General features: G+C 37.5%; 2 protein-coding genes across 4 annotated transcripts in view; one reads left to right on the top strand and one right to left on the bottom strand.

Annotated features, from left to right (window-relative positions):
• Positions 1-175: 175 nt before the first annotated feature.
• LOC130914662 (sodium channel subunit beta-1-like) lies at positions 176-22520 on the bottom strand. 2 transcript variants are annotated; one of them, XM_057834075.1, is made up of 5 exons: positions 11972-12168; positions 8817-8983; positions 3803-4037; positions 1684-1843; positions 176-218 (listed from the first exon to the last, which is right to left on the bottom strand). In XM_057834075.1, the coding sequence occupies exons 1-5, from the start codon at positions 12039-12041 to the stop codon at positions 176-178; spliced, it is 675 nt and encodes a 224-aa protein (XP_057690058.1). In that variant the 5' UTR covers positions 12042-12168. The 2 variants fall into 2 exon arrangements, with proteins under 2 accessions (XP_057690058.1, XP_057690059.1); XM_057834076.1 differs by lacking the exons at positions 176-218; positions 1684-1843; positions 11972-12168 and adding an exon at positions 22394-22520 and having other exon boundaries at positions 3172-4037.
• Positions 14664-25600, top strand: part of LOC130914660 (protein Aster-A-like) — a 68373-nt gene continuing 57436 nt past the window's right edge. The window contains exons 1-2 of one of the 2 annotated variants that reach the window (XR_009062980.1): positions 14664-14760; positions 14843-14885. The gene's annotated coding sequence lies outside the window, so the exon portion shown is untranslated. The remainder of the gene's footprint in view (positions 14761-14842; positions 14886-25600) is intronic. The other variant, XM_057834071.1, reaches the window with a different exon arrangement.

Here is a 25600-nt window from a genome sequence, read left to right as displayed (position 1 = left end):
AAATGTATTTTTTTAAATGAAATAGGAAAAAAAATACTGTTATCTTTTAGTATTTTAATAAAAATCTTATTATTTTTATTTATTTACACTAAAAAGAAGAAAAAGTGTCCAATTCATTTGAACTGGGAAATTTGTAGCCATCATTCCAAGGCTACAGCTTTATCATATTTTAATTTTATTTGCCTTCTTCTAAACTGACGCCGTCACAGTCCAGCAGTCTGCAAACACAAACAGAAAAAACATGTTTATCGTGTTGCTACCTGTCACAATTTAAAGAAAATAAACAAACAAATAAAGTAAATGCATTATTGATTTGCCTAAAATGACTAACGCACCGGCATCTAGATTAGTAGAATAGTTAAAATGAGAAAACATGCTAATTGGCACTTATTCTCGTAATATTTAAAGCAGTTTTTGTCAAATTTTGACAGAAAATTTAACTCGCTCATAAAAAGTACGACATGTTCTCGTAATATTCCAATTTATGACTTATTCTTGTAATTTAATTTAATTAACAGAAATAAAATAAATTTAAATATCTGGTAAAGATCAGCATTATATAACATTTAAGCTAGTGGACTTTTGCTAGTTAGGCCAATTATTGCATTGCTGCAATATGCTAAAATGCAAAGCAAACATCTGTTAGCTTAAATGCTATGCAATGCTAATATTTACAATAATTGGCTAATTTGCATGGCAAAAATCCACTATCTTAAATGCTATAGAATATCACCTGCAGTTTTGTTTTTAAGACCTAATCCTGTAACATGCTGACTCCATTTTTTTCAAATTAAGACACATTAAGATATTTTCATTTTTAAATGACAATCAATACTCAGAAAAGGATGAGGTGGTTTCAAAAGGTTTAACTAAATACATACATATTTCACTCACTACTCTTACAGGAAGTGGCAAAAAAATTGCAAAATTCCAAATGGTTCTCATCAAATTTCTACTCATTTTTTAACAAATGATTAATTCTCATAAATTTCTCATCATTCTTGCATTTAACTCATTGGCTGCCATGGACAGTGGTTGACATCCAATATATAATCACTGCTAGCCCTCCCAGTCGTGATGAATTGGACGTGTATCTCCATCAATGGCAGCCAATAAGTTAACAAATTCCGAAAAATAACTCTGGTCTATGAGCAAAAAGATTTTGTGATGAAAAAAAATAAATAAATAGACTTAGCGTAATGCTAGCGTGAATGCTATGCTAATGCTATGAGTTACATTTAGTGTGTGATGATCATTCAGCATAGACATTTAAAGGCTAAAGCAACATCGCATAGTCTTTCTGGCCAAGATACAAAGACAAATCAACTCAGGCTTGGAGACCGGAGAGGACACACTTGTGAGCAGGGGGCGCAGCATGTCACATGAGTGACACAACCGGACGCTGCTACGATGCAGGCTAACTACACATAAAATGTCACACATTGTGAACACGTGATGGAAATGATTGCACATTTTTGTCTCGTTCTCGTCTCGTCAGATGAAAACTAGCATTAGTTTCATTATGTTTAATTCTCCCAAAACATTTTTTTAGCTTGTTATCATCTCCTCATCGTCATGAAAAACTGTTCATTGAGGAAATATTTTCATTATAGTCATCGTTGACGAAAACAACACTGCTTTCCAATCCACCACAGCAAGTACGATTGAACCAATTGGACATACTCTCTGTGCTCTTTGAGCGCTCTGCGAGCCTCGCGGGCGTCCATATCTTCGGACACCTTCTTGTAGCAGTAGACCACCACGACAATGAGCCACAGCTGCAGCAGCACGATCAGTGCGTACATGATCATCTCCGACACCACCGCCGCCAGCTCACGGTTGGCTTAAAAAAAGAACACGACCGTTCAACAAAATAACCTAAAGATTATTTTGGAGTGGCTGTATCTCACTGGAAAATATAGGCGTATTTAGGGTACCTAAAACACACCTACGCAATATTTGGAAAGTAGGTAGTGGTGGTAAAGATAAAAAATATTTAGTGTATTTAACTTTCCTGCAAGTATAGTAGCAAAAATGCTTACACTATGCACACTCGTTGTATGTAAGTGAGCAGCTCGAGCAGATTTGAGTGGACTCACTCAATGAAGCATTCAAAAAAGACAAGCATTTTTCTACTTTATTCTTGTTTAAAAATAATTCGGTGGGACAGAAACATGTTAAAAACTTATCATAATTAATACATTTCAAGTGTTTCAAAACCATTTCATCGACTTCATAAGGTATTGACGGCTCAGATCGGTCATGCACTGCGCCTCGCATTTAAGTAGGGTGCCACCCACATCAAGAGGTGCTATTCACAAACACGCACGCAGCAATCTAATGCCAGATTTCTGTTGAAAAGGTACAAAAGCTGCACCGCATACACACAGGAAGGATAGTCTCAGGAGTGCTTTGTTAGAGGATTCTAGGTAATTATTATATACTTCGTACCATGCATGCATTTTGAAATGTTGTGAAAAAAATCAATGGGAGAAATTAGCCGCTACTGCATTGGCATCATTGTTCGCACTATTTACGTAAAATAAAAGCGAACTGCATATATTTTTCCTTTTAACCAAGAATAGAGACTGTTTTACATCCAAATCTATAAAGAATTCAGTGATTTAAGCATTTATTCACAAGAATTTCCACCGGATAGCATTGTACTTCGACATATTGACGTAAAATAAACGCAAACTGCACAGTTTTTTTTTTTTTTGCTTTTAACCAAGAATCGAGACTGTTTTATGTCCAAATCTATAAAGAATTCGGGGATTTAAGCATTTATTAACAAGAATTTTCACCAGAAAAGCTCTGTTTACATCAGGCGGCTGCTAGCTACATTCACTAACAGACTAGCATTGTTCTTCGACATATTTACGTAAAATACGTAAAAAATTTTTTGCTTTTAACCAAGAATCGAGACTGTTTTACGTCCATCTCTATCAAGAATTCAGGGATTTAAGCATTTATTCAAAAGAATTTTCAACGAAAAAAAGCTCTGTCTGTGATTCCACTCAGTTAGCTTTGACGGCCTCGCCAACAATGCAGGCTCCCTATTTATCGGCCCGGCGCCCCGTGTCCCATCAGTACATTATGAAGTCTATGACCATTTATTAAAATATTTATATACATTAAAAAAAAAAATTTAATTATAATTTGGGGGAAAAAATGTGAAAAAACATGTCTTATATGTATCTCTTTCCAATGCAAAATCTGAATAAATACATTGAACACACAAAAAAAATTTTTTTTTAATTGTAGGCAGGGAGCGCTACTTCGCGGTTTTTCACTTATTGCGGCGGGTTCTGGTCCCCATTAATTGCATAAAACGCGGGATCACTGTATTTCATTATATAGTATTAGTATTGTATTAAATCTAAATCTCATTAAAATCTGAACAATTTCTGATAACAATATCCAGACAGCTGTTTAGAGTGACACAAATAAAAAATTACAGGCAGCTCCTCTCTTCTCTCCTCTCTGTCTATGACTGTCACCTTATGCTTAGCTATTATTAGCTTTTAGCTTCGTTTAAAAGCACTCAGTGATGGAGAGCAGAAAATGGCTGCACTCGTGTCATTTTTTGTGTGTAAACATTATTTTCTCCATTCTCAGAAGCCTAAGAAATTTGCAGTTCATATATATCTAAAGAATACTAAACTTCCAACTGTCTTTCACATGAAGGTTATTTATACTACAAGGTTTTGTCTTTACCTTAAAACTCGTTTCTCCTCCACAAATTTTAACTTCAGACGTCTTGTGAACGTAAAAATCAGTAAAACGAATAACTGATTCTCACCAACGTCCACCACACTGAGCTCCACCTCTTTTTCGACAGTGACATGTTGCCGGAAGCCTGCCAGGAGGAGGGTTCGGGTAAAGGTGCAGCGGTATGTGCCGGCGTCGTCATAGCTAATGTTGTGCATGGCGACAGTGCCCGCCTGGACGTCCTCGCCAAGAGTACCCAGCCAGTCCAGACGACCCATGAAGGCCTCGTCCAAAACTTCAGCAGTGGGGTGCTCATAGTGAAAGATCTAGAGAAAGAAGTTTGGTATTTAGTGTCACTCAGAGCAGTGGCGGAACAAATGTGAACAGGGCACTGGTGCGATGAGAAAAATGCGGCCCCCGAGGTGAATGTGTGGCGAGTTGGGGTCCTAGAGGATAATTATTCACAGGCCCCTCCACACTTTTGTAGGCCCTTCAAGAGGATTGTCTCAGACAACCAGACGAGCAGGGAGAAATTCAAGATATTTAAACACTTAAACATTAGATTCCAGCACCATCTTACCTCTCCATTTGACACTCCCCTTGTCAAGCCACGCCCACAAACCGGGCCATCTAGTGCACATTTGCTACCGGGCCGTAGAGAAATATATAATTTATTAACGACTGCAATCTGGCCTGTCGCTCTTGACACATCAATCTACTCCATAGACCAGGGGTCCCCAAACTTTTTCCTGTGAGGGCCACATAACTTTTTCCTTTTCTGATGAGGGGCCGGGTCAGTTTGTAACAGAAAAAGTGTGACGATTGCAGGAGTGCCTAAATGTAAAAATTTGTTTTTCAGAAAGCCACAATCAAATAACCCTTTCTAAATTCTTCACGGAACAAATAATAATAATAATAATAATATACTATAAATATAATATAATATAATATATAGGGCTGTCAAAATTATCGTGTTAACGGGCGGTATTTAATCTTTTGAATTAATCACGTTAAATTATTTAACGCATTTAACGCACATGCCCCGCTCAAACAGATTAAAATGACAGCACAGTGTCATGTCCATTTGTTACTTGTGTTTTTTAGTGTTTTGTCACCCTCTGCTGGCGCTTGGGTGCGACTGATTTTATGGGTTTCAGCACCATGAGCATTGTGTAATTATTGACATCAACAATGGCGAGCTACTAGTTTATTTTTTGTTTGAAAATTTTACAAATTTTATCAAAACGAAAACATTAAGAGGGGTTTTAATATAAAATTTCCATAACTTGTACTAACATTTATCTTTTAAGAACTACAAGTCTTTCTATCCATGGATCGCTTTAACAGAATGTTACTCATGTTAATGCCATCTTGTTGATTTGTTGTCATGATAAACAAATACAGTACTTATGTACAGTATGTTGAATGTATATATCCGTCTTGTGTCTTATCTTTCCATTCCAACAATAATTTATAGAAAAATATGGCATATTTTATAGATGGTTTGAAATGCGATTAATTACGATTAATTTTTTAGCTGTGATTGACTCGATTAGAAATTTTAATCATTTGACAGCCCAAAATATAATATAATATAATATAATATAACATAATATAATATAATACCACTATTAATAAATACTAGCGCTGTCAAACGATTAAAATTTTTAATCGAGTTAATCACAGCTTAAAAATCAATTAATCGCAATTAATCGCCATTCAAACCATCTATAAAATAGGCCATATTTTTCTGTAAATTATTGTTGGAATGGAAAGAAGACACAAGACGGATATATACATTCAACATACTGTACATAAGTACTGTATTTGTTTATTATAACAAAAAATCAACAAGATGGCATTAACATTAACATTCTGTTAAAGCGATCCATGTATAGAAAGACTTTTGGTTCTTAAAAGATAAATGTTAGTACAAGTTATAGAAATTTTATATTAAAACCCCTCTTAATGTTTTCGTTTTAATAAAATTTGTAATAATTTTCAATCAAAAAATAAACTAGCAGCTCGCCATTGTTGATGTCAATAATTACACAATTCTCATGATGCTTAAACCCATAAAATCAGTCGCACCAAAGCGTCAGCAGAGGGAGACAAAAAACACAAGTAGCAAGTGGCCATTACATTGTACTGTCATTTAAATCTATTTGAACGGGCATGTGTGTCAATTGCGTCAAATATTTTAATGTGATTAATTAAAAAATTAATTACCGCCCGTTAACGTGATAATTTTGACAGCCCTAATAAATAGATAATAACCAAATAACCCTCTCTGGGTTCTTCACAGAAAAAAGCCAGGAAATAAATAACACTATTGGGGGGGGGGGGAAAATTGTTCAGGGGGCCGGACCAAATGTGGAGGGGGTCCGTATCCGGCCCGCGGCCGTAGTTTGGGGACCCCTGCTTTAGACTAATTCGAGTAAAGATTCGTATACGCCGCCATCTAGTGGTTGGCCGCAATTACTAGGGTGTTTGCACACCTACTGTATAGCAGCCCAGCGCCAGTCAATGTAAACAGTAACTTTAGCTGCTGTTGACTATGTGCTGCGGGCGGCAACGTCTTTGGACAGCTTTTTACCAGGGAAAAGGCCACCTGCTGAGCCAGAAGAGGAGCCTACAACCAAGTCCATTCTGCGTAATTTGTGGCTAAAAGCTAGCCAACAAGGCAACAAAAGCGAATGCACTGAGAGCATCAAACCTCGTGGCAAACCGTATTGCTAAAGCTAAGAAACCTTTCACGATTGGATTGAAGTCATTATGCTTGCGACCACGGATATTTGCCGACAAATTTTCAGCGAGGCCACTGTTTAAAAAAACGGTTAATTCAGTGTATGGTGAGTGACATTTTCCCTACACTTAATATTCGTTTTTAGCCTCTACGTGTTATTTTATATTTACTGTCATTTTCTGCTACACATTGCCGGTCCGTGAAAAAAAGTCCCACATTACACCGGTCCATGGTGCAAAAAAGGTTGGGGACCATCCGCCGGGCCGCACAGAAATAATATTTTATTAAGGACCGCATTCTGGCCGAATTAACTTTGGCCTGTGCCCTACTTAACACATCAATATCCCTGTCTACTCTAGATATAATACTACAGTATAGATTAGAATGTTGTCATAGAAATCCATTGATTGGACTGCAAGCAGTACATCTTGTTTTGTATACATAATATATCTATGTGCACTTGTCCTCCATAACAATGTCTGACTAAGCCCCGGGCGCAGCACATTTGTTCCATCACACTAGCGAAAATGACTGGAAAACAGACTCTTTGGAGAGATTTTTTACGGCGAAAAAGGGTACCTGACGAGCCAGAAGATAAGCCTACAACCTCGAAGACCCACGAACTGCGAAGGAGTGGATTCGTGACCCGTTTGTGAATAAACCGAGTGATTCGAGCATGTCTGTGCAACAGGAGGATCAGCTAGTAGAGATCGCAAATGACGACGACTAGGGTTGTTCCTATCATGTTTTTTTGCTCCCGATCCGATCCCGATCGTTTTAGTTAGAGTATCTGCCGATCCCGATATTTCCCGATCCGATTGCTTTTTTGTTTTGCTCCCGATTCAATTCCAATCATTCCCGATAATTTTTCCCGATCATATACATTTTGGCAATGCATTAAGAAAAAAATGAATAAAACTCAGACGAATAGATACATTCAACATACAGTACATAAGTACTGTATTTGTTGATTATGACAATAAATCCTCAAGATGGCATTTACATTTTTAACATTCTTTCTGTGAGAGGGATCCACGGATAGAAAGACTTGTAATTCTTAAAGGATAAATGTGACTTTGTATATTGTGACTAAATATTGCCATCTAGTGTATTTCTTGAGCTTTCAGTAAATGATACTGTAGCCATTTAACTGTTCTGGCCAAATGCATGATGGGAAGTGCAACCATTATTGTGCGTAGTGGCAACAATTGATATATCTTCTCTGCTTTGGGAAGTAACATAGGGTGTTAAGGAAAAGATCAACCACTACCGTTCATCCCCACATTGCTTCCCACGATGTTCCTATCTGTTGAGAGAGGGATTTTAAGGCCTTAGCAAATTTAAAAGAGGCTTCAAAGACTGCCAAAATTCTCTCTACTCATTTTACGCTGCCTGTTAGCTCTATATATATAGGTAAAACGGCGCCATTATAGATTGAACGCGACAATGCGTGAGTGAGTCGTGCAGCGCATGCATCAATTGCATTAAATATTCTAACGTGATTAATTTTTAAAAAAAAATTAATTACCGCCGTTTATGCGATAAATTTGATAGCCCTACTTTAAGCCAAAACTAAAGACTCTGGATGAATGTTAGACATTTTGTCTGTAACGTTACATACAATTAGAGAACGATCAAATTAAAAAATATATATATATTTAAAAAAGGCATGTCCGATATTTTTTTGCCGATTCCGATACTTTGAAAATGACGTGATCGGACCCGATCGATCGGCATCCCGACATCTTTAACGACGACCTTAAACGTACATTTGAGACAATTAAAATCGTTCCCGAATATCCTGACAGCGCTACGAGAACACTGAAAACCTTGCTACAATTTCCAACATCGCATCTTTGTGAAGTGGGCTTCTTAAATAATGCTTAGCAACACGGCGAAGGCGTTAACGGTGAGAGAGCGGTGTGCAGCTAACATGGCAGGATGGGTCTGAGGAGAACTTTTTTCCATCCACAATCAAACAAGTTAATATTCCTTTTTTTTAAAAGAAAGTTTGTAGTGTTTACTATGGAATCGCTGCATTCGCGGCCATTTTTAATGTTACTCGCATGCGCAAAACCGCATAGTTGCAGTTTTTGAAAACACCGGTCCGTGAAAAAAAGACCCAAATCACACCGGACCGTGGTGCAAAAAAGGTTGGGGACTACTGCTCTAGAGGCCCCAGAGCGGCGTTGTTTGTATGTGTGTTTAGATATATTAACAGTTAAAGACTACTGTAAATGAGAGCTCCGCACATAATCTTACCTTTCTGTTTGACCCTCTCCTTGCCCAAACAAGCAAGATGCCGCACCCCCCCCTAAGCTCCACCCCTGCGATACAAAATTGTCAGCTGCGAGCTCACGTGTGTGTAGTTTTCCTCTCCTTGAGGTTTGAAGTGCCAGTCCAGGGTGGTGATGGCTGATACTTCCTCTCGTCTCTTACAGGAAATGCAGCCCAACACGAAAGCCTCGCCCCGCACGGCCTCCGTCTTTGAGTCCACTTCGGCGCAGCCTCCCATACACTCACACACTGCAAAAAAGAAAACAAAAATATAGCACTAAAAAAATTCAAAAGTAGAAAACAAAGATGATTCTGAATAATTAAAAATAGGAGAGACATATTCATTCATTCATCTTCAGAGCCGTTTGTCCTCATAAGGGTTTTTAAATAAAATAAGCTGAAACATTTTAACCCAACAAATGTTCTTATCAAATAATTCAAATCTTACTTTTGTTAAATAAGAAATGCGATAAGAAAACAAACCACTTTATTTTAGGAACTAATGAAGAAAAATACAACAATTAGATGTAGATACACTTTTCTGTAATTCAAAAAATGTGATATACACTGTAAAATATAAATAATATATTTTAAAAGGTCAATCAAATAAATTTTGACAATATAATATACGACAATATATTATATTAAGATTTATTTAAAAATCCAAATAAGTTCAATGACTTGATATGGTTCAATAAAGAATAAAACTACAACAACTACTACTACCGTACAGTGGTATGAAAAAGTATCTGAACCTTTTGGAATTTCTCACATTTTTGCATAATCACCAACAAATGTGATCTGATCTTTGTCAAAATCACACAGATGAAAAAAAAGTGTCAAAACAAAAACCACCCAAACATTTATAGGTTTCCGTATTCTAATGAGGATAGTATGCAAACAACAACAGAAGGGGGTAAAATAAGTAAGTGAACCCTCTGCCTAAAGAGACTTAAAGAGCAATTGAAACCAATTTTTACGAGGGCTGTCAAAATTATCACGTTAACGGGCAGTAATTAATTTTTAAAATTAATCACGTTAAAATATTTGACGCAATTAACGCACATGCCCCGCTCAGATTAAAATGACAGCACAGTGAAATGTGTACTTGTTGTGTTTTTCGGAGTTTTGTCGCCCTCTGCTGGCGCTTGGCGCTTGGGTGCGACTGATTTTATAGGCTTCAGCACCCATGAGCATTGTGTAAGTAATTGTTGGCATCAACAATGGCGGGCTACTAGTTTATTTTTTGATTGAAAATTTTACAAATTTTATTGAAACGAAAACATTGAGAGGGGTTTTAATATAAAATTTCTCTAACTTGTTCTAACATTTATCTTTTAAGAACTACAAGTCTTTCTATCCATGAATCGCTTTAACAGAATGTTAATAATGGTAATGCCATCTTGTTGATTTATTGTTATAATAAACACTTATGTACCGTATGTTGAATGTATATATCCATCTTGTGTCTTATCTTTCCATTCAAACAATAATTTACGGAAAAATATGGCATATTTTATAGATGGTTTGAATTGCGATTAATTGGGATTAATTACGATTAATTAATTTTTAAGCTGTAATTGACTCGATTAAAATTTTTAATCGTTAGACACCCCTAATTTTTACCAAACATTTTAAGTCAGGTGTGTGCCCAATCACTGATGATTGGTTGAAAGCTGCCCTACCCACTATAAAACACACACCTAGTAAGAATTGTCGCATAATATTAAATGTGATGGTTCACTTACTTATTTTTCCCCCTTCTGTCATTGTTTGCATACTATCCTCATTAAAATATGAAAACCTATAAATGTAAGGTTGGTTTTAGTTAAAGCAGACATTTTTTTTCATCTGTGTGGTTTTGACATTTGACGGTGATTTTATGCAGAAATGTGAGAAATTCCAAAAGGTTCAGATACTTTTTCATACCACTGTAAAACCGTTACAAACAAGAATGAACTCTTTCAGTGCCATTGACGATGACAGACGTCCAATCCAATCGGGCTTGCAACCTGTGACTCCAGAGACGCTTGTAGCTCTTTTCATCCCACTGCTGTAAATTAAAATTAATTATTAATTTAATTAATTTAATTTTCACTGGCTTGACGTCCGATCAGTGTTTGGCAGTGTTTGAATCCACATAGATTGAACGTCAATTACCAGCAATGGCAGTCACTAAGCCGATTGATCGGGTCCAATCACGTCATTTTCAAAGTATCGGAATCGGCAAAAAATATCGGAGATGCCTTTTTTAAATTTTTTTTTTTTTGGTTTAAATTGTTTTCTAATTGTATTTACCGTTACAGACAAAATGTCTTACACTCATCCAGAGTAGTTTTGGCTTAAAGTAGGGCTATCAAATTTTTTGCTTTAACGGCGGTAATTAATTTTTTTTAGTTAATCACGTTAAATAATTAACGCATGCGCTGCACGACCCACTCACGCATTGACACGTTCAATCTATAAAGACGCCGTTTTACCTATAGATAGCGCTAAAAGGCAGCGTATAATGAGTAGAGAGAATTTTGACAGCCTTTGGAGCTATTTTATTTTTGTGTGTATAAAGCCTTACAATACCTCTCTCAGCAATAAAAAATAATGTGGGAGGCAATGTGGGGAAGAAAGGTAGTTGTTGATCATTTTCTTAACACCCTATGTTCTTTCCCAATGCAGAGAAGATATATCAATTGGTGCCCCTACGCACAGTCATGGTTGCACTTCCCATCATGCATTTGGGCAGACGTTAAATGGCGGCAGTATCATTTACCGAAAGCTCAACAAATACACTAGATGGCAATATTTAGTCACAATATACAAAGTCACATTTATCCTTTAAGAATTATAAGTCTTTCTATCCGTGGATCCCTCTCACAGAAAGAATGTTAATAATGTAAATGCCATCTTGAGGATTTATTGTCATAATAAACAAATACAGTACTTATGTACTGTGTGTTGAATGTATATAATCGTCCTAGTTTTATTCATTTTTTTCTTGATGCATTGCCAAAATGTATATGATCGGGAAAAATTATCGGGAATGATTGGAATTGAATCGGGAGCAACAAAAAAAAACAATCGGATCAGGAAATGTCGGGATCGGCAGATACTTAAACTGAAACGATCGGGATCGGGAGCAAAAAAACATGATCGGAACAACCCTAGCAGTCATTGATTTAAATTCCAATTTGTTATTACTTCCTATGTAAAAAAAAGAATACCGGTAACTTGAAAACTCACCAAAAAGACCGATGACTACAAGAAGAGGCCACGGGACTTGTGCGAGAGCCATTAAACAACTTCCACTCATGTAGATCACCAGCCTCCATAAACCTACGCTTTATTTTGAAAATTGGTCCCCTAAAAATTGCATTAAAAACTAAAAGTTGTTTAGCAAGTTGTTTGTCGTCTCCCGGGATGCTGGCTGCTCTCACTTTAAGGAGGTTATATTTAGAAGGTGGGAATAATCCGGAAAGCCGGTGGGGAACTTGAGATGACGGCACCCCCATACGACGTCTCCATAACACTTGTCTTCACAGAATATACCAATACAGTAGATAGAGGGGTGGCCTTCAAGTGCATGTCAACGTGCACGTAACTACTTGGATATTTTGGAATATCCTCTTGATATTGTAGAAGAATGTCACTACGTGGCCCACATATTAACACACACGGCTCAAGAGACTCAAATGAACTGTTATTTGTGTCAAATGACTTGACACTCAACCATTGGGAACCTGGGAAGTGATAATTCTACATCATTTTGTGTAAATTATTTAGCACCTTTCATGAAACTCCGATTTGGTGTTAGCCCATTTTTGCACCCATACACAAGATTTCACAAGATCCCTTCGTCCTTTCGCAGAGGGCTGGTTAACGGGGGCACGGATGGTCCAGGGGACTGCCCTGCGTCCAAGGGGGATGACGGTGGCCCCTTTTGCCGGAGCTGCAATTACGCCTTATCACTGCTGGCGGCCATACCCCAGCACCGTGATGCGATTGTGTGGGGAGGCTATTGCAGTGTATGCATTAAAATAGGAGAGCCTGGCTGAGGGCAGTTGGACTGCCGCATGAAAGTTCTTCCCAACCGCGCATCCCACCACCCCTCGCCAAAGCCCCCCCGTGGAGTAAAATGTATGCGGTGTATTGGGTGGTCTTCATGATTGATATGGAATACTTATTTTCAGTTAACTCTCTGCATGTGTGTGCTGAGAAAGTAAAGAATTTTCTTTCTCAAGAGCTTGAAATAAGCACCATATGACTTTCTTTCAAAAATACACTACTTTTTGAAGAAAAAAATATTTATGTTGAAAAGATCTGCTACACTTGAAAATACACAAACTATTGTTTTTTTATGGCCAGTAAGTGAAGGCCTGATTTGGTTTACGCAAGATTGACGTGGAAGATACAACATGTGCAAAAGTGATAACCTCATCAGACAAAAGTAAATAAATATGCAACATGTACAGGCCTTGTAGTCCAAGTGCGTAGGTTTGCATAAGAACGGTAGGGACACACCACTACCAACTTTTCAGGATGCTCAAATTAGGGTGAGGCTTATAAGCAACCCTATTTACATTACAGTGCCCTCCATAATTATTGGCACCCCTGGTTAAGATGTGTTTTTTAGCTTCAAATATATATATTTTTTTTAATTCAAATAATATGGGACCTTAAGGGAAAAAAAGAGAAAAATCCAACCTTCAATACAAGTGCATTTATTCAGTGGGGAAAAAATCCCACATAAAGAAATAATTATTTGACATCAAACAATGTGTGTCACAATTATGAGCACCCCTGGTGTTAATACTATGTACAACCCCCATTTGCCAACAAAACAAGGTCTGGGGACTGAGATGGCAATGGGAGGAGCTTGATTTTGTGTCTGGTGAACCATTTCTGTGTAGATTTGGCCATGTGTTTAGGGTCATTGTCTTGCTGAAAGACCCAGTGACGACCCATCTTCAGCTTTCGGGTAGAGGGCAACAGATTTTGATTTAAAATGTCCTGGTATTTCAAAGCACTCATGATGCCATGCACCCTACCAAGGTTCCCAGGGCCTTTGGAAGCATAACAGCCCCACAGCATCACTGACCCACCCCCATACTTCACAGTGGGTATGAGGTGCTTTTCAGCATGCGCATCTTTCGTGGCACGCCAGACCCACTTAGAGTGTTTGGTCCTAAAAAGCTCAATCTTGCACCTCAAAAAAAGCACCTCCAAATGTGCTACTGCCCTCCAGTGGCCAGTTTTATTGCTTTAAAATGGATATTCAGCGTTGTGCTTTGGAGCTAAGTTGAATCAGAACCCAGAGATGTCTCTTGTGAAAAAAAACGTAAAAGACGTACAACTACGTCTTTGGGATACTAAAACAATTAAAAATAGAACGTATTTATACGTTTTTGGGAGCAAATGAGTTAATGTCCAGTCTTCAGCAAAAAGTTTACATGCAGGTTATGCTGTTATATCGTCCCTACCAATGTTGAGACCAAACCTACGCCCTTGCCTTGTACGTGTTCAACCATGTATGTGTCTGTGTATGTACACTGGGTACACTATGGGTCAGGGTTGTTGTCATGTGATGCAACTAGATGACAGAGGACTGTTGGTGGGGTGGGGGGGGTCCTTGTCACTTTTAACCTTCTCATTCCCTGCGAGCTGTAATGAGGAGTCCAGTTAGAGTGACATCAGAACCTTGGACACACGCACTCACAACTCAAGGCAATGTTGGTTTATGTGTACGTGGCCTGTTGTGTTAGTGTGTTTGTGTGAGGGGAATGTCTGCCCATCACTGTCTTCCACAGCACATATCCTTTCTCTCTTTCTCTCCAATCCTGCTGATGTTCCTTATTTTTAGCCCAGATCGAGTTTCCACAGCCCCCCCGGCATCCTAGAGCAACTCCCGAGCGTTTGGCAGCCTGAGTGGCGCACACGTCGGGAAGGATGGCGCACGGACACTAGGGAAAGTGCCAAGTCATTGTGATGCTCTGCTGGTGATTATTTCAACTTGAAATACTACATTGTGGCAGGTATGATTTCTTTGGGAATTTTTGACATTCTATGTGTCCATGTATGTATCATATTGCCTTTGTTTGATGTTCTCCTGTTCAGACAAGGTGAAGTAGATGTGAAGTGATGCCAAAGCAGGATGAAGGTGAGGAGCGACATTTCCACTATAAAGTCCTCCACTGGTCATGAATGAAAACTATAATGATTAAATAAGTTTTTATCAAAGGTTAGAGTTTTTTTTTTTGCTCGCATTTCGAGGAAAAGTTGCGTACTAAAACGTTGCGGGGAAATTTTTTATATTTTTATTACTTTTTTTTTTTTTTGCTTGTCAACGTAACAAGCATAAATGCATTTTTTAAAATCTATTTTTATATAACCCACCCCCCAAGATTAGAAACACATCCAATATTTGCAGTTTTATAATATAAAACCTTAACGTTTGAGAAAAGGCTGATATTTTTTAGAGTAATAAACAAAATTTCTTTTTGACTCTTTTAATATTTGTGGAATAATACCCAAAGGTTTGAGAGTAAAAATACATTTTTAAGAAAATTTAAGTTATTTTTTCCCCCAAAATAAACAACCCAGTATTAGATAAACGGCTTCAATGAATTATGCATTCTACGAAAGGTATTCAAAAATAAAATTTTAAAGTTCTTCCTCTGAGGTTGTATGAATTGTACTATTTCTATCAAAAACTATTGCGGGACGACATTCTGCATACGCGCCTTCAGTTGACCACCCCTTGGATTAAAGGCATTGTGATACCACTGTGTTGACATTTGAAAGGCTCCGTGTGTATCATAAATAGACTATTTATGAAGATCTGTTCACGTGGGCTCCCATATGCCCACTACCACGTATTATATTCACATGACGAGGATTGCAATTACAGTATCGTGGTTGCGCGACATCGGTTTGAGCTCCAGGGGTCGCCATTTTCTCAACGTCTTTTCGTCATTTCCATTTTGATGGATAACAGCATAGTTAAACTACAGCTTTACGACATTCCATTTCTTGATAAAGAATGTTTTTCAAGGATTAACATGCATTTAAATTTGCGCAATTTGTTTTTTCGTTGGATGATGGCATATCTTTGCTAACCTAGCTAATGGAAACTGTCACGGTTTGCTGCGGACTGTTATTTCCCGGCCTGAACCACAAAGTTCCAAAAACGGGTGTTCGTCGTCGTCATTTACGATTCATCTGGTGAAATTTCACTTTCTTTTTTTAGATAACGTGGATTTAATTAATCTATGTATTTATATAATTTTTATCATTCCTAAGAAATATATGCGGTGAGTAAAGTTAATAAGGAAGTGTAATCGATAATTATTTACCATCGAGTTCCCCCTTCACAAACATTTAATCTCGTCCTCTGCGGAGGCTCGCGGCGGACAGTTATTTTCCGGGCCAAACCATAAAGTTTATTGGAGGGGAGAGATTTTTCAGATTTTGCTTTTTGCTTTTTCCACTGATAAAATTTCAATCTGTTAGTGTACTCGTTGTTCATATGAATAGGTGTTATGTTTCTCAAAAATGCAAATGTAGTGATATATGTTTAAAAAGAAAAAAATGTTAATTGTTCGTTATTATGTTCCCCCTACTTGAACGTTAAATCTTCGAGTTTGCTCTTCCACCTCCTTCCATTTACCGACAACAATAAACCCCCATCCATTTAAGTCTGTCCTTATTGCTTTTTGCATAAGTGTATTTTATCTATGTTTTAAATATAAAAATGGACGAAGCTAACGGCCTTTAGTTCGTCTTCCGTCCTTTGGCGGATAGGGAGACCGGGGACGGTGGGCTTGCCAAAGAAAGAAGTCGACGCGGCGGCTTAGGAGAAGAAAAAGTTGGCCCAAACTTTCGCTCCGTGTTGCTTAGCGAAAGTTTAGCACCGGCGGATGCGCTCGTCCTCGGCGGGGCGAGCGTCCGCACCAACATGTTGATGTGCTCCGTGGAGAAAGTGGATTTTAACATCACTTCGCGTACTGTCGCTCGCCTCGTCTTTGAGGCCGAGAACGACCAACGGAATGGGGGCAACTCGTCCAACGGCAGGTAGGGCACAGAGATGAAAGTCGAGTTTAATGTTTGGGGGTGAAATATTAACGTGGCGTAAAAGGTGTGCGGGTTGTATATGTTCATTGATTGTAAAGTCTATTTGCAAGATTAGCCTGGTCAAACATGTCCGTGCTAAGATTGTTCTTGTTCAAACACGAGAGCAAACATTGTTGCCCTGCAATGCCCTACAGTTGCAAACACATACTAACGGCCATTCCATAGTTATTCTAGATTTAATAAATAAGATCAAAGTTGAAGACACAATTTTAAAGGGAAGAACAACACCTAGTTTAAATGTGTGAAAGGTGGATGCTCATAGAATTGAAATATGCTGATGATGAGTTTCTTAGTCCTCTAGCAATGTAGAAAATATTGTTTGAAAAAAAAAAAAAGTCGGCTCTTGTGACGTCAGTTGTACCCACACACGCAAACCCATACTAATACTCCAGCACAAGGGCTTGTGAAAATGAGTATTAATGACATCACGATGTACGGCAGGGAATTTGCGATACTTGCATTCAATTTGGCTAAAATACTACGGATTCTACTACTGCAGCTATCGATTATTGTAGTTGTCAATTTGTCAACAAGTTAGTTTGAATAATCTGATTAGGACCATTAAATGTGTTGCAGAATAAATTTTAGGAGATGTAAACCAAATTATTTTTAAGATTGCACTTCCAAAAGAGCATTAAATGCGAATGCAAAATAAAATTCCCGAACGTTTCTTCAAACTATGCTATTTGGCTAACTTGCATAGCAAAGTCCGCTAGCTTAAATGCTATAAAATGCTAATGTTTTTTTTTTGTGTGTGTTTTTTTTTTTTTTTTTTTTTTTTGCACTGCTCTTAACAAATCATTTAAACATATTTCCACAAAAAACGACAAAATTATCGCGTTAACAGGCGGTAATTAATTTTATTAATTAATCACGTTAAAATATTTGACACAATTAACGCACATGCCCCGCTCAAACAGATTAAAATGACAGCAGTGTAATGTCCGCTTGTTACTTGTTTTTTGGTGTTTGGCTCCCTATGCTGGCGCTTGGGCCCAAACGATTTTATGGGCTTCAGCACAATGAGTGAGCATGATGTAATTATTGACATCAACAATGGTGAGCTATTAGTTTATTTTTTGATTGAAAATTTTACAAATTTTAATAAAACGAAAACATTAAGAGGGGTTTTATTATAAAATTTCTATAACTTGTACTAACATTTATCTTTTATGAACTACAAGTCTTTCTATCCATGGATCGCTTTAAGAGAATGTTAATAATGTTAATGGCATCTTGTTGATTTATTGTTATAATAAACAAATACAGTACTTATATACCGTATGTTGAATGTATATATCCCTCTTGTTTCTTATCCCTCCATTCCAACAATAATTTACAGAAAAATATGGCATATTTTATAGATGGTTTGAATTGCGATTAATTACGATTAATTTTTAAGCTGTAATTAACTCGATTAAAATTTTTAATCATTTGACAGCCCTACTAAATATACATAAAAATTAAATTACCATTGCATTGAAAAACATAAGCTCAAACAAAAACTTATCTTACAGTATGTTGGTCTTAACAGGAAGCAGCTGAATTCAGCCATGTTAAATGAGTTATATCATATTCACTGTTGCCACTAGAGGGCAGTGTATCCGCCCAAATCACTAAAACAAAATGCAAACACTTTCAAAACGCCATTACAACGCTATTCTAATTTAACGAATAATCGAAGCAGCAAAATTTGACTCGAAGCTGTTTTCTAATCGATTTACTCAGATTAATCATTGCAGCACTACTACAGACGTTGATTAAATTCTTTACATCATGTCCAGCGGCCACTTGCTCATTGGTTTGTCAGAAGTATGAAAAAAGTATCGATGCAGAAACGACATATCCCTAATACGATATTAGATTACAATAGTATCAATACTCTTTTCTTTGTATTTACATCACCACAACTCGCCAGAAATTTGTTTGTCAAATTTATTTTTGCACCACTTTTAATAGTAATGGAGTATAATTTGGGATGTTCCTTGACGTCCAATCCATTTAACTTCAAATGTATTTGTACGTCCCGTAGTGATAAACTTAGTTTTGATTTAGTTTTTAAGAGCCACATGATTTGTCTTTCATAGTCAAAGGCAATGGATGAGTTAATTAAAAAAAATAAGCATAATTTGGGGCTTTTCATTCATGTAGTGCCGAAAATGGTGTCGAGTACTTTTTTTGAGTATCAATTTCGAATTGAAAATTTTAGAATTGTGACAACAATACGTCCTAGAAATACTCACTTTCATTTATTCTTTTCTTAACAAATACATATGAGAAAAATTAAACGACATTCGTTCCGCTGGGATGTACATGATGAATATCAGTATTGTTTTCATCAACGATGACTATAACGAAATTATTTCGTTGACAAACAATTTTTCATGACAATGACAAGACGATAACGAGCTAAAAACGTGTCTTGGGGGACGAAAACATAATAACTCGAATGCCAACGAGACGAAAATGCGCCATAGTTTCCATCACATGTTCACAGTGTGTGACATTTGATGTGTAGTTAGCCTGCATTTTAGCAGTGTCTGGTAACTTGTAGTGTTAGCATAGTATTCATGTTAGCATTAGACTATTGTTAACGGCGAGCGTCCTATTAAACTCTCAGGCAACTTTGTTTTTTACATACAGTTCGTAGCATCCAGGTGGGTATAACTGAAAATAATGGACTGTTTTCCTGCTGAGGGTGTGTTACCACGTCATATAGTTGTAGATGCTTGTAGATGCTATAATATGTGCTTGTCTGTCAATGTTCATTCGAAATGTTTTGATTTATTTTTGTTGTGAAACTTTCAAATTTTACAGACTGAGTAAACGTAGACGAAAACTAAATGAAATGAGTGAGTGTTTGTCAACAAAAACTAGACGAGGGCCCATTTCGAGATGACTAAAATATGATTTAAGATTATTAAGTACAGTGGTACCTCTACATTAGGGCTGGGCGATATGGCCTTAAGTACGTATCACGATAAATTGAGCAGATTTACCTCGATAGCGATAAATGACGATAAATTCACCCAAGCAGACTGTTATATAATTTGAAAATTTGAATCAATGCATGGAATACAAATTAACCGTTTCTCGTTAAATTTATTTACCAGCTTTCAATTTAACAATTGCACATGTAGTCTAAACATTAAGTATTAAAAAAAATCTTGTAAACAATAAGAATTCTAGTGTGAACATTTATAACAGCTTGTATGAATTGAAAAATGTACAACATTATAAAAATCAATATGATGACTGTGCAAACATGTCATTCTAACACAAATGACTTGCAGCTTTAACAGTACACTTCAGACAACTCATTGGTAATGGCTGCTGTGACATGATTATTCAACTCAAGTGTTTACGTCAAGGTTTTAGATTTTTTTTTTTTTTCCAGGACATTTTTTTGATACATGCACCCCCACACAGACACAACCACATTAAAGCTGTATTGCTCTGATGCCAATGAAACATTTAAGATTTTATGATGGCAGAATAAAGCAAACACATACAGAAAAATAGCTGTGGCCATTAAACTGTTATATTATATATAGGCTTCACTGTTGGATTATACTTTATGCTGAGTGCTTTACCATCTTGAAAGCTTTCAGAGAAATCAGACACCAAATAACGCTACATAATGATTGCTACATGAAGTCAGTGCCCAGTTCATTCATTAATTTCAGCCGTTTCAACAAGGTTAGAGCCGCTATCCGACTCCATCACGTTCATTTGTAGCCGCTGTTAGCCGCTAGCGTTAGCCTGTGGCTTGGCTACCAGAAGAAAGCACTTTAAAGCATCCTCTCCTGAAATCGTGAGAACCAGGGAGGTCAGCGGGTGAAAGCCCGTCTGGAACCCGCCAAGAGTTTACTTAATGTCTGGTGAAAGTTTGGCGAAGCTAACTTAAGCCTGACTCCATCCCGTTTACTGGTAGCGTTAACCACTAGCGTTAGCCGACAGGGTTTCTGTTTGTTTGGCTTCCTGAAAACCATGTGACTCCATACGTAAGCACACTGTCTGCTTTCTTAAAGGGGAATGAACATAGCCGAACAACACAGAGTCAAAGAGGGATGAAAAGATATTTTCTTGTCTCATTAAATTACCAAATTTACCGACTTGGTCAAAATTACGTCAGTCATCATGAAGAATTTCGGTACTGTAAATTTTCGGTTTACCGCCCTGCTCTTCTCTACATACGAAGTTAATTCGTTTCAGGACCTTTTTTTTAAGTCGAAATGGTCGTATGTAGAGCAGGATTTTACCATAAGAATTCATTACAATTATAATTCATTATACAGCCTGAAAACCTACACTATATCCTAATAAATGTTGCTGTTACTGTTGCAAATAGCAATTACACAGAGCAAAACAAATGAATTATGAATAAAAATAGTAATAATACCTGTAATAATGTAACGAATTGGGTTCTAATGTGGCGGATGTGTTTTGCGTGGTGTACCTGAACGCACCGTGTGGCTGACTTGACAGAGTGAGAGAGGACTTTTTACTTTCACTATCCATGTTCAGCTGCGGCTGACAGTAGGCAATTTGTATTGCACCAGTTCCGAAATAAATTATTTAAAATCCTGACAAACATGGCAAATTTTTGGCGATGTTACCACAATAATAATGGTCACCTTAACTTACAAAGACAGGTAAACGGAGGTCGGAGGAGGACCTTCGAGTTCGTAGATATTCTACGGCCATATTGTCGAGCCAGTTCACGGACACGCGCACCACGCTCATATTTTTCTATCATTTCCATCTTAATTTCAATGGTAAGCCTCACCCTTTTCCTTTTTTTTCACCACCTACACTAACATTCTTAGAACCTATGTTGATTTCTCTTACAAGAAAATCCGCCGTGCGTCCGTCTTGCGGGAAAACAAAGAAACGGCGGCGGTGTCATAAATCGGCGTATTTCGAGCATGTCGTCAGATGTAGAAACAAATGGCGAGTCAATTTTTTCGTCGGATGTCGAAAAGATCGTATGTCGAACTGATCGTATGTTAAGGTATCACTGTATTATAGTCCAAAAGACTAAGACCAAGACAAAAATTAAAAGGGCTGCCAAAAACAACACTGATAAAGATCATAAATATTATAATTTTGGGTGAAGTAACTTATTTCTAAAAAAATTGGGGGAAGTTTGAATGCTTGAAAACAAGAGTGGTGTCTTGACCTATGTGTTCAAGTCATTCCAAGACCACACTTTCCCTTTGAAATGAATGCAAATCCTATGAATACATTCTACCGTAATTCACTTAAATCAACAACAAAATTATGTGGTTAAGAAAAAAAGTCCCAATGATGGCTTGTATGTTGAAAAGAGTTGCTCATAAGTGGAAGTACTACTCTTTGTCTTTTCTAAAGCTTGTCCATTGCTCGTATCTTTCAAAAACACTGTTACGTATGCTACTTTTTGCTGGAATGTTCCCCTATGACCTCCCTGAGTGTTCTCCCGCATCGCCGGCATGCGCTTTGGGTCTTTCTCGCACTTGTTTTGAATGTCATCAAATGTCATGTAATACTCACAACAGGAAGTGGGCACTCTCAAATTTCCCCCTTTCCCAGCATTAGCCCAGGAGCGATATTTTAATGCAGAAAAAAAAAAATCCATGTGGTGTTGGCAACTCAAGCCTGTGAGCCAGATAAGGAGCTTTTGAACAAAATCAGGAACATTACGTGAGAGGGGGGGAACAAAGCCGTCAATACATAATTTATCTATTTGCCTTTAATAGAGAACAAAGTAGGATACATCATGGTACCCGCGGGTTATTAAAAGTATTAAAAAAAGCATTGAATTTAGTTTTCCTTTACTAAAGGTATTAAAAGTATTGAATTAGCTGTTGTAAGTCTGGAATTTTTTCAAGGTGGTCTTAATTTTCAAGAACATCTCAGTTCAACCTAAATTATATCCGTGACAAAGTTTTTTGTCTTTTTTAAAATCCATAACGAAGATGACGCATAGTATTTTTACGATGCACTGCACTACAAATCGAAAGGCAACTCGTGCGTGCCAAACCACCACAACCGGCAAAACGGAGAATCCATCCACCTCTGCATCGGGAATGCATCTGTTTGTCGGTGGAACGAAAACCCTGCAGGCAGAAGTATTGTGGATTCTGAACACCAAAACAGACCACCATTCATATACTTCAAATGAGTCCATTGGTGATCTGTTTCGGATATTACGTCATTTATGGTCGGCATCGGCTGTCACAATGTTGGTCATATTGCGTTTTGTTCCAGCTGGAGCGTTCCCGATGTTGTAACTGAATTTTCAGTTGGCAGAAAAAAAAAAACGCACATTTTCTTAATGTTTAAATAGTTTACATATTTTCATGATCATTAGAAATGCATTTACGCAATGAAATAACACTGGAAAAGTTTGTTAAACATAATGTTGGTCAAATCGTGTTTTTTTTTTTCCGGAGGGAGCATTCCCGACTTCGTAACTGCAGCCAATTTAAGCTCAACAAGACTTTGAGATAGAGGTAAAATCGGGCCTAAAAAAATCCAGCCCGACCCGACCTGGTCCGCGGGTATTAAAGCCCGACACGCATTTTGTGTCATAACATTTGTGACGATGTCTGCATAAAAGCCTGTCTTTTGTAACAAATTCTCAGTTGGCAGAAAAAAAAAAAAAAAACGCACATTTTGTTAATGTTTAAATAAAATACATATTTTTATGATCATTATAAATTTATTTACACAACGAAATAATGCTGGAGAAGTTTGTTAAATATAAATAAACAGATGCGGTTTTGCGGACTCGCAGAGGGGAAGATTAAAAAGGGCGTATAGGCACGCTCTGGCTCTGCAATGACCATACAGCGCCTTCTTTTTTTATCCAAATTATTTATTTTATAACAAGTATTCCTTAGTTTATCATTCATACATCGTTAATATATAGTTGTTACAAAAAGTTAGCGAGAAAGAACCCTGGCCCGGCCCGACGTAATAATTGACATTTTAATTTTGGTCATGTTTTCAGTTTAATTTAGCTGTTTCCAGCTTGCTATGTTTATAATTGCGATGTTTGTTTACCGCTTTTTGTCTTACTGCGAAGAGGGAGGAAGTTACATCAGCCACCGCTATGATATTTAAGTCAGCTGCTGTGACCCGGGAATTAACGGCTGCTTTCACGCACACTGCTTCACATGTCAGTCGACACGGGAAATTGTTTTCACACACAACTGCTGCACGGGTAAGTCCCGCGATATTTCCGTTGTTTTGGAGTATGTGATAGGGGCTCAAGTTGCATCCAGATACTTTAGGTTGCAGTTTATGGGTCATGCGAAGGTAGTGGACGTGCTTAAACATTTCGGTTTGCCTTTTGAATGAATGTGAATTTCGTCGTTTTAACTCAAGAGTTAGCCTTGTTCATTGGGGTCTTGGCAGGTGCACATGCGACTATAGCCTGTTACAAAAGATAGCTGGTCTGAGTCCTGTCCTCCTCCTCTTTTTGTCCATAATTATTGTGTGTGTGTGTTTAAAAAAATTCTGACAGAGTTTATAATGTTACTTTTAGGGATGTCCCGATCCAGGTTTTTGCACTTCCAATCCGATATTGTTTTGCACGTCCGATCCGATACCGATACTGGCCGATACCGATACTGGCCAATCTGAGCATGTGTTAAAGTTTAAAATTATTTAGCCTCCTTACTTAGTTGTCAGACTCATGTTGAAAAAGGTTTTAGTACTCTTGATAACAACTAGCCAGCTGAATTAGGTGAGTTTGAATAACACACAACGGTTGGTAACAAGAAACTGACCTGGTTATTCAGTGACAAACACAAAACATTACAAATAACAAACAGAAATGGCATAGTCAGTCAGTAAAACGTGCAAATAATATTGTAAACTGTCTTAAAAAAGCAAAACACACAAACAACCTCAGTGGAAAATCCCACAAACCCACCAAGCTATTAGATGCTTTTAATGTTTCGTGCATTAGTTACAATAATTGTATAAAAAGCCTCTCAGGTTTAAATAAACGACTAATTCAGTATCAAGCTAACATTTTAAAACAGTAAATAAAATACTCAGAGTCCCCATTCTGTATCAGCAGCTTTAAACTACATTCAATTCATTTAATTTTACAAATCAACTGTTAAAGTTGTTAAAATTGCTCCCGTTATTCCATAATTTCCCTTCTGTCTACTTTCGACATGTGAAAGTTTTAAAACTGTTTTGAAGATAGATTCAAGTCATGATTTTGCCGATTTAGGAGTATTTTAGATAAAAAGCTAATTAGGTTCGCTTGGAAGGTTCACAACAGCCTACTAGGGAGGTGTCCTGCTTTAAGATGGCGGCTGTTTACTAACGCAACTAGTTTTCAATCCTTCAAAGTTGCTAACGCTGTTGAGTCTGTCATCTTGCATCTAGTTCTATATACATATGATATCTATTATCTACAGTAAAACGATGTTGACGTAGTTTGTAGCGGCTGTCAGCAACAGTCAGGTATTCTTGTGTTTTTTATCCAGCGGCATGAGTTGAGCTAAAGCCGTGAGTTGAGCATTGGCATTACCCGGGTCTATGACAAGCATGTTTACTCTCAGGACGCAATGCGGTCCGTTTCTCATTGCGTCCCGAAGACTGCGCAGTGTATTAGTTCCGCTTTAATTGACATATTTCAATAATCGGAATTTGGATGTTTGTGAATCGTTCTCGAATCTTCCATGGCCGAATCGCTCAAGGATCTAATGACGGCTGGGCATGTTGTACCGCGGTTCT

The sequence above is a fragment of the Corythoichthys intestinalis genome, chromosome 4 (genome assembly GCF_030265065.1).
Source record: "Corythoichthys intestinalis isolate RoL2023-P3 chromosome 4, ASM3026506v1, whole genome shotgun sequence".
Lineage (NCBI taxonomy): Eukaryota > Metazoa > Chordata > Actinopteri > Syngnathiformes > Syngnathidae > Corythoichthys > Corythoichthys intestinalis.
The sequence above is the reverse complement of the archived record's forward strand: the minus strand, read 5'-3'. Positions and strand labels throughout refer to the sequence as shown.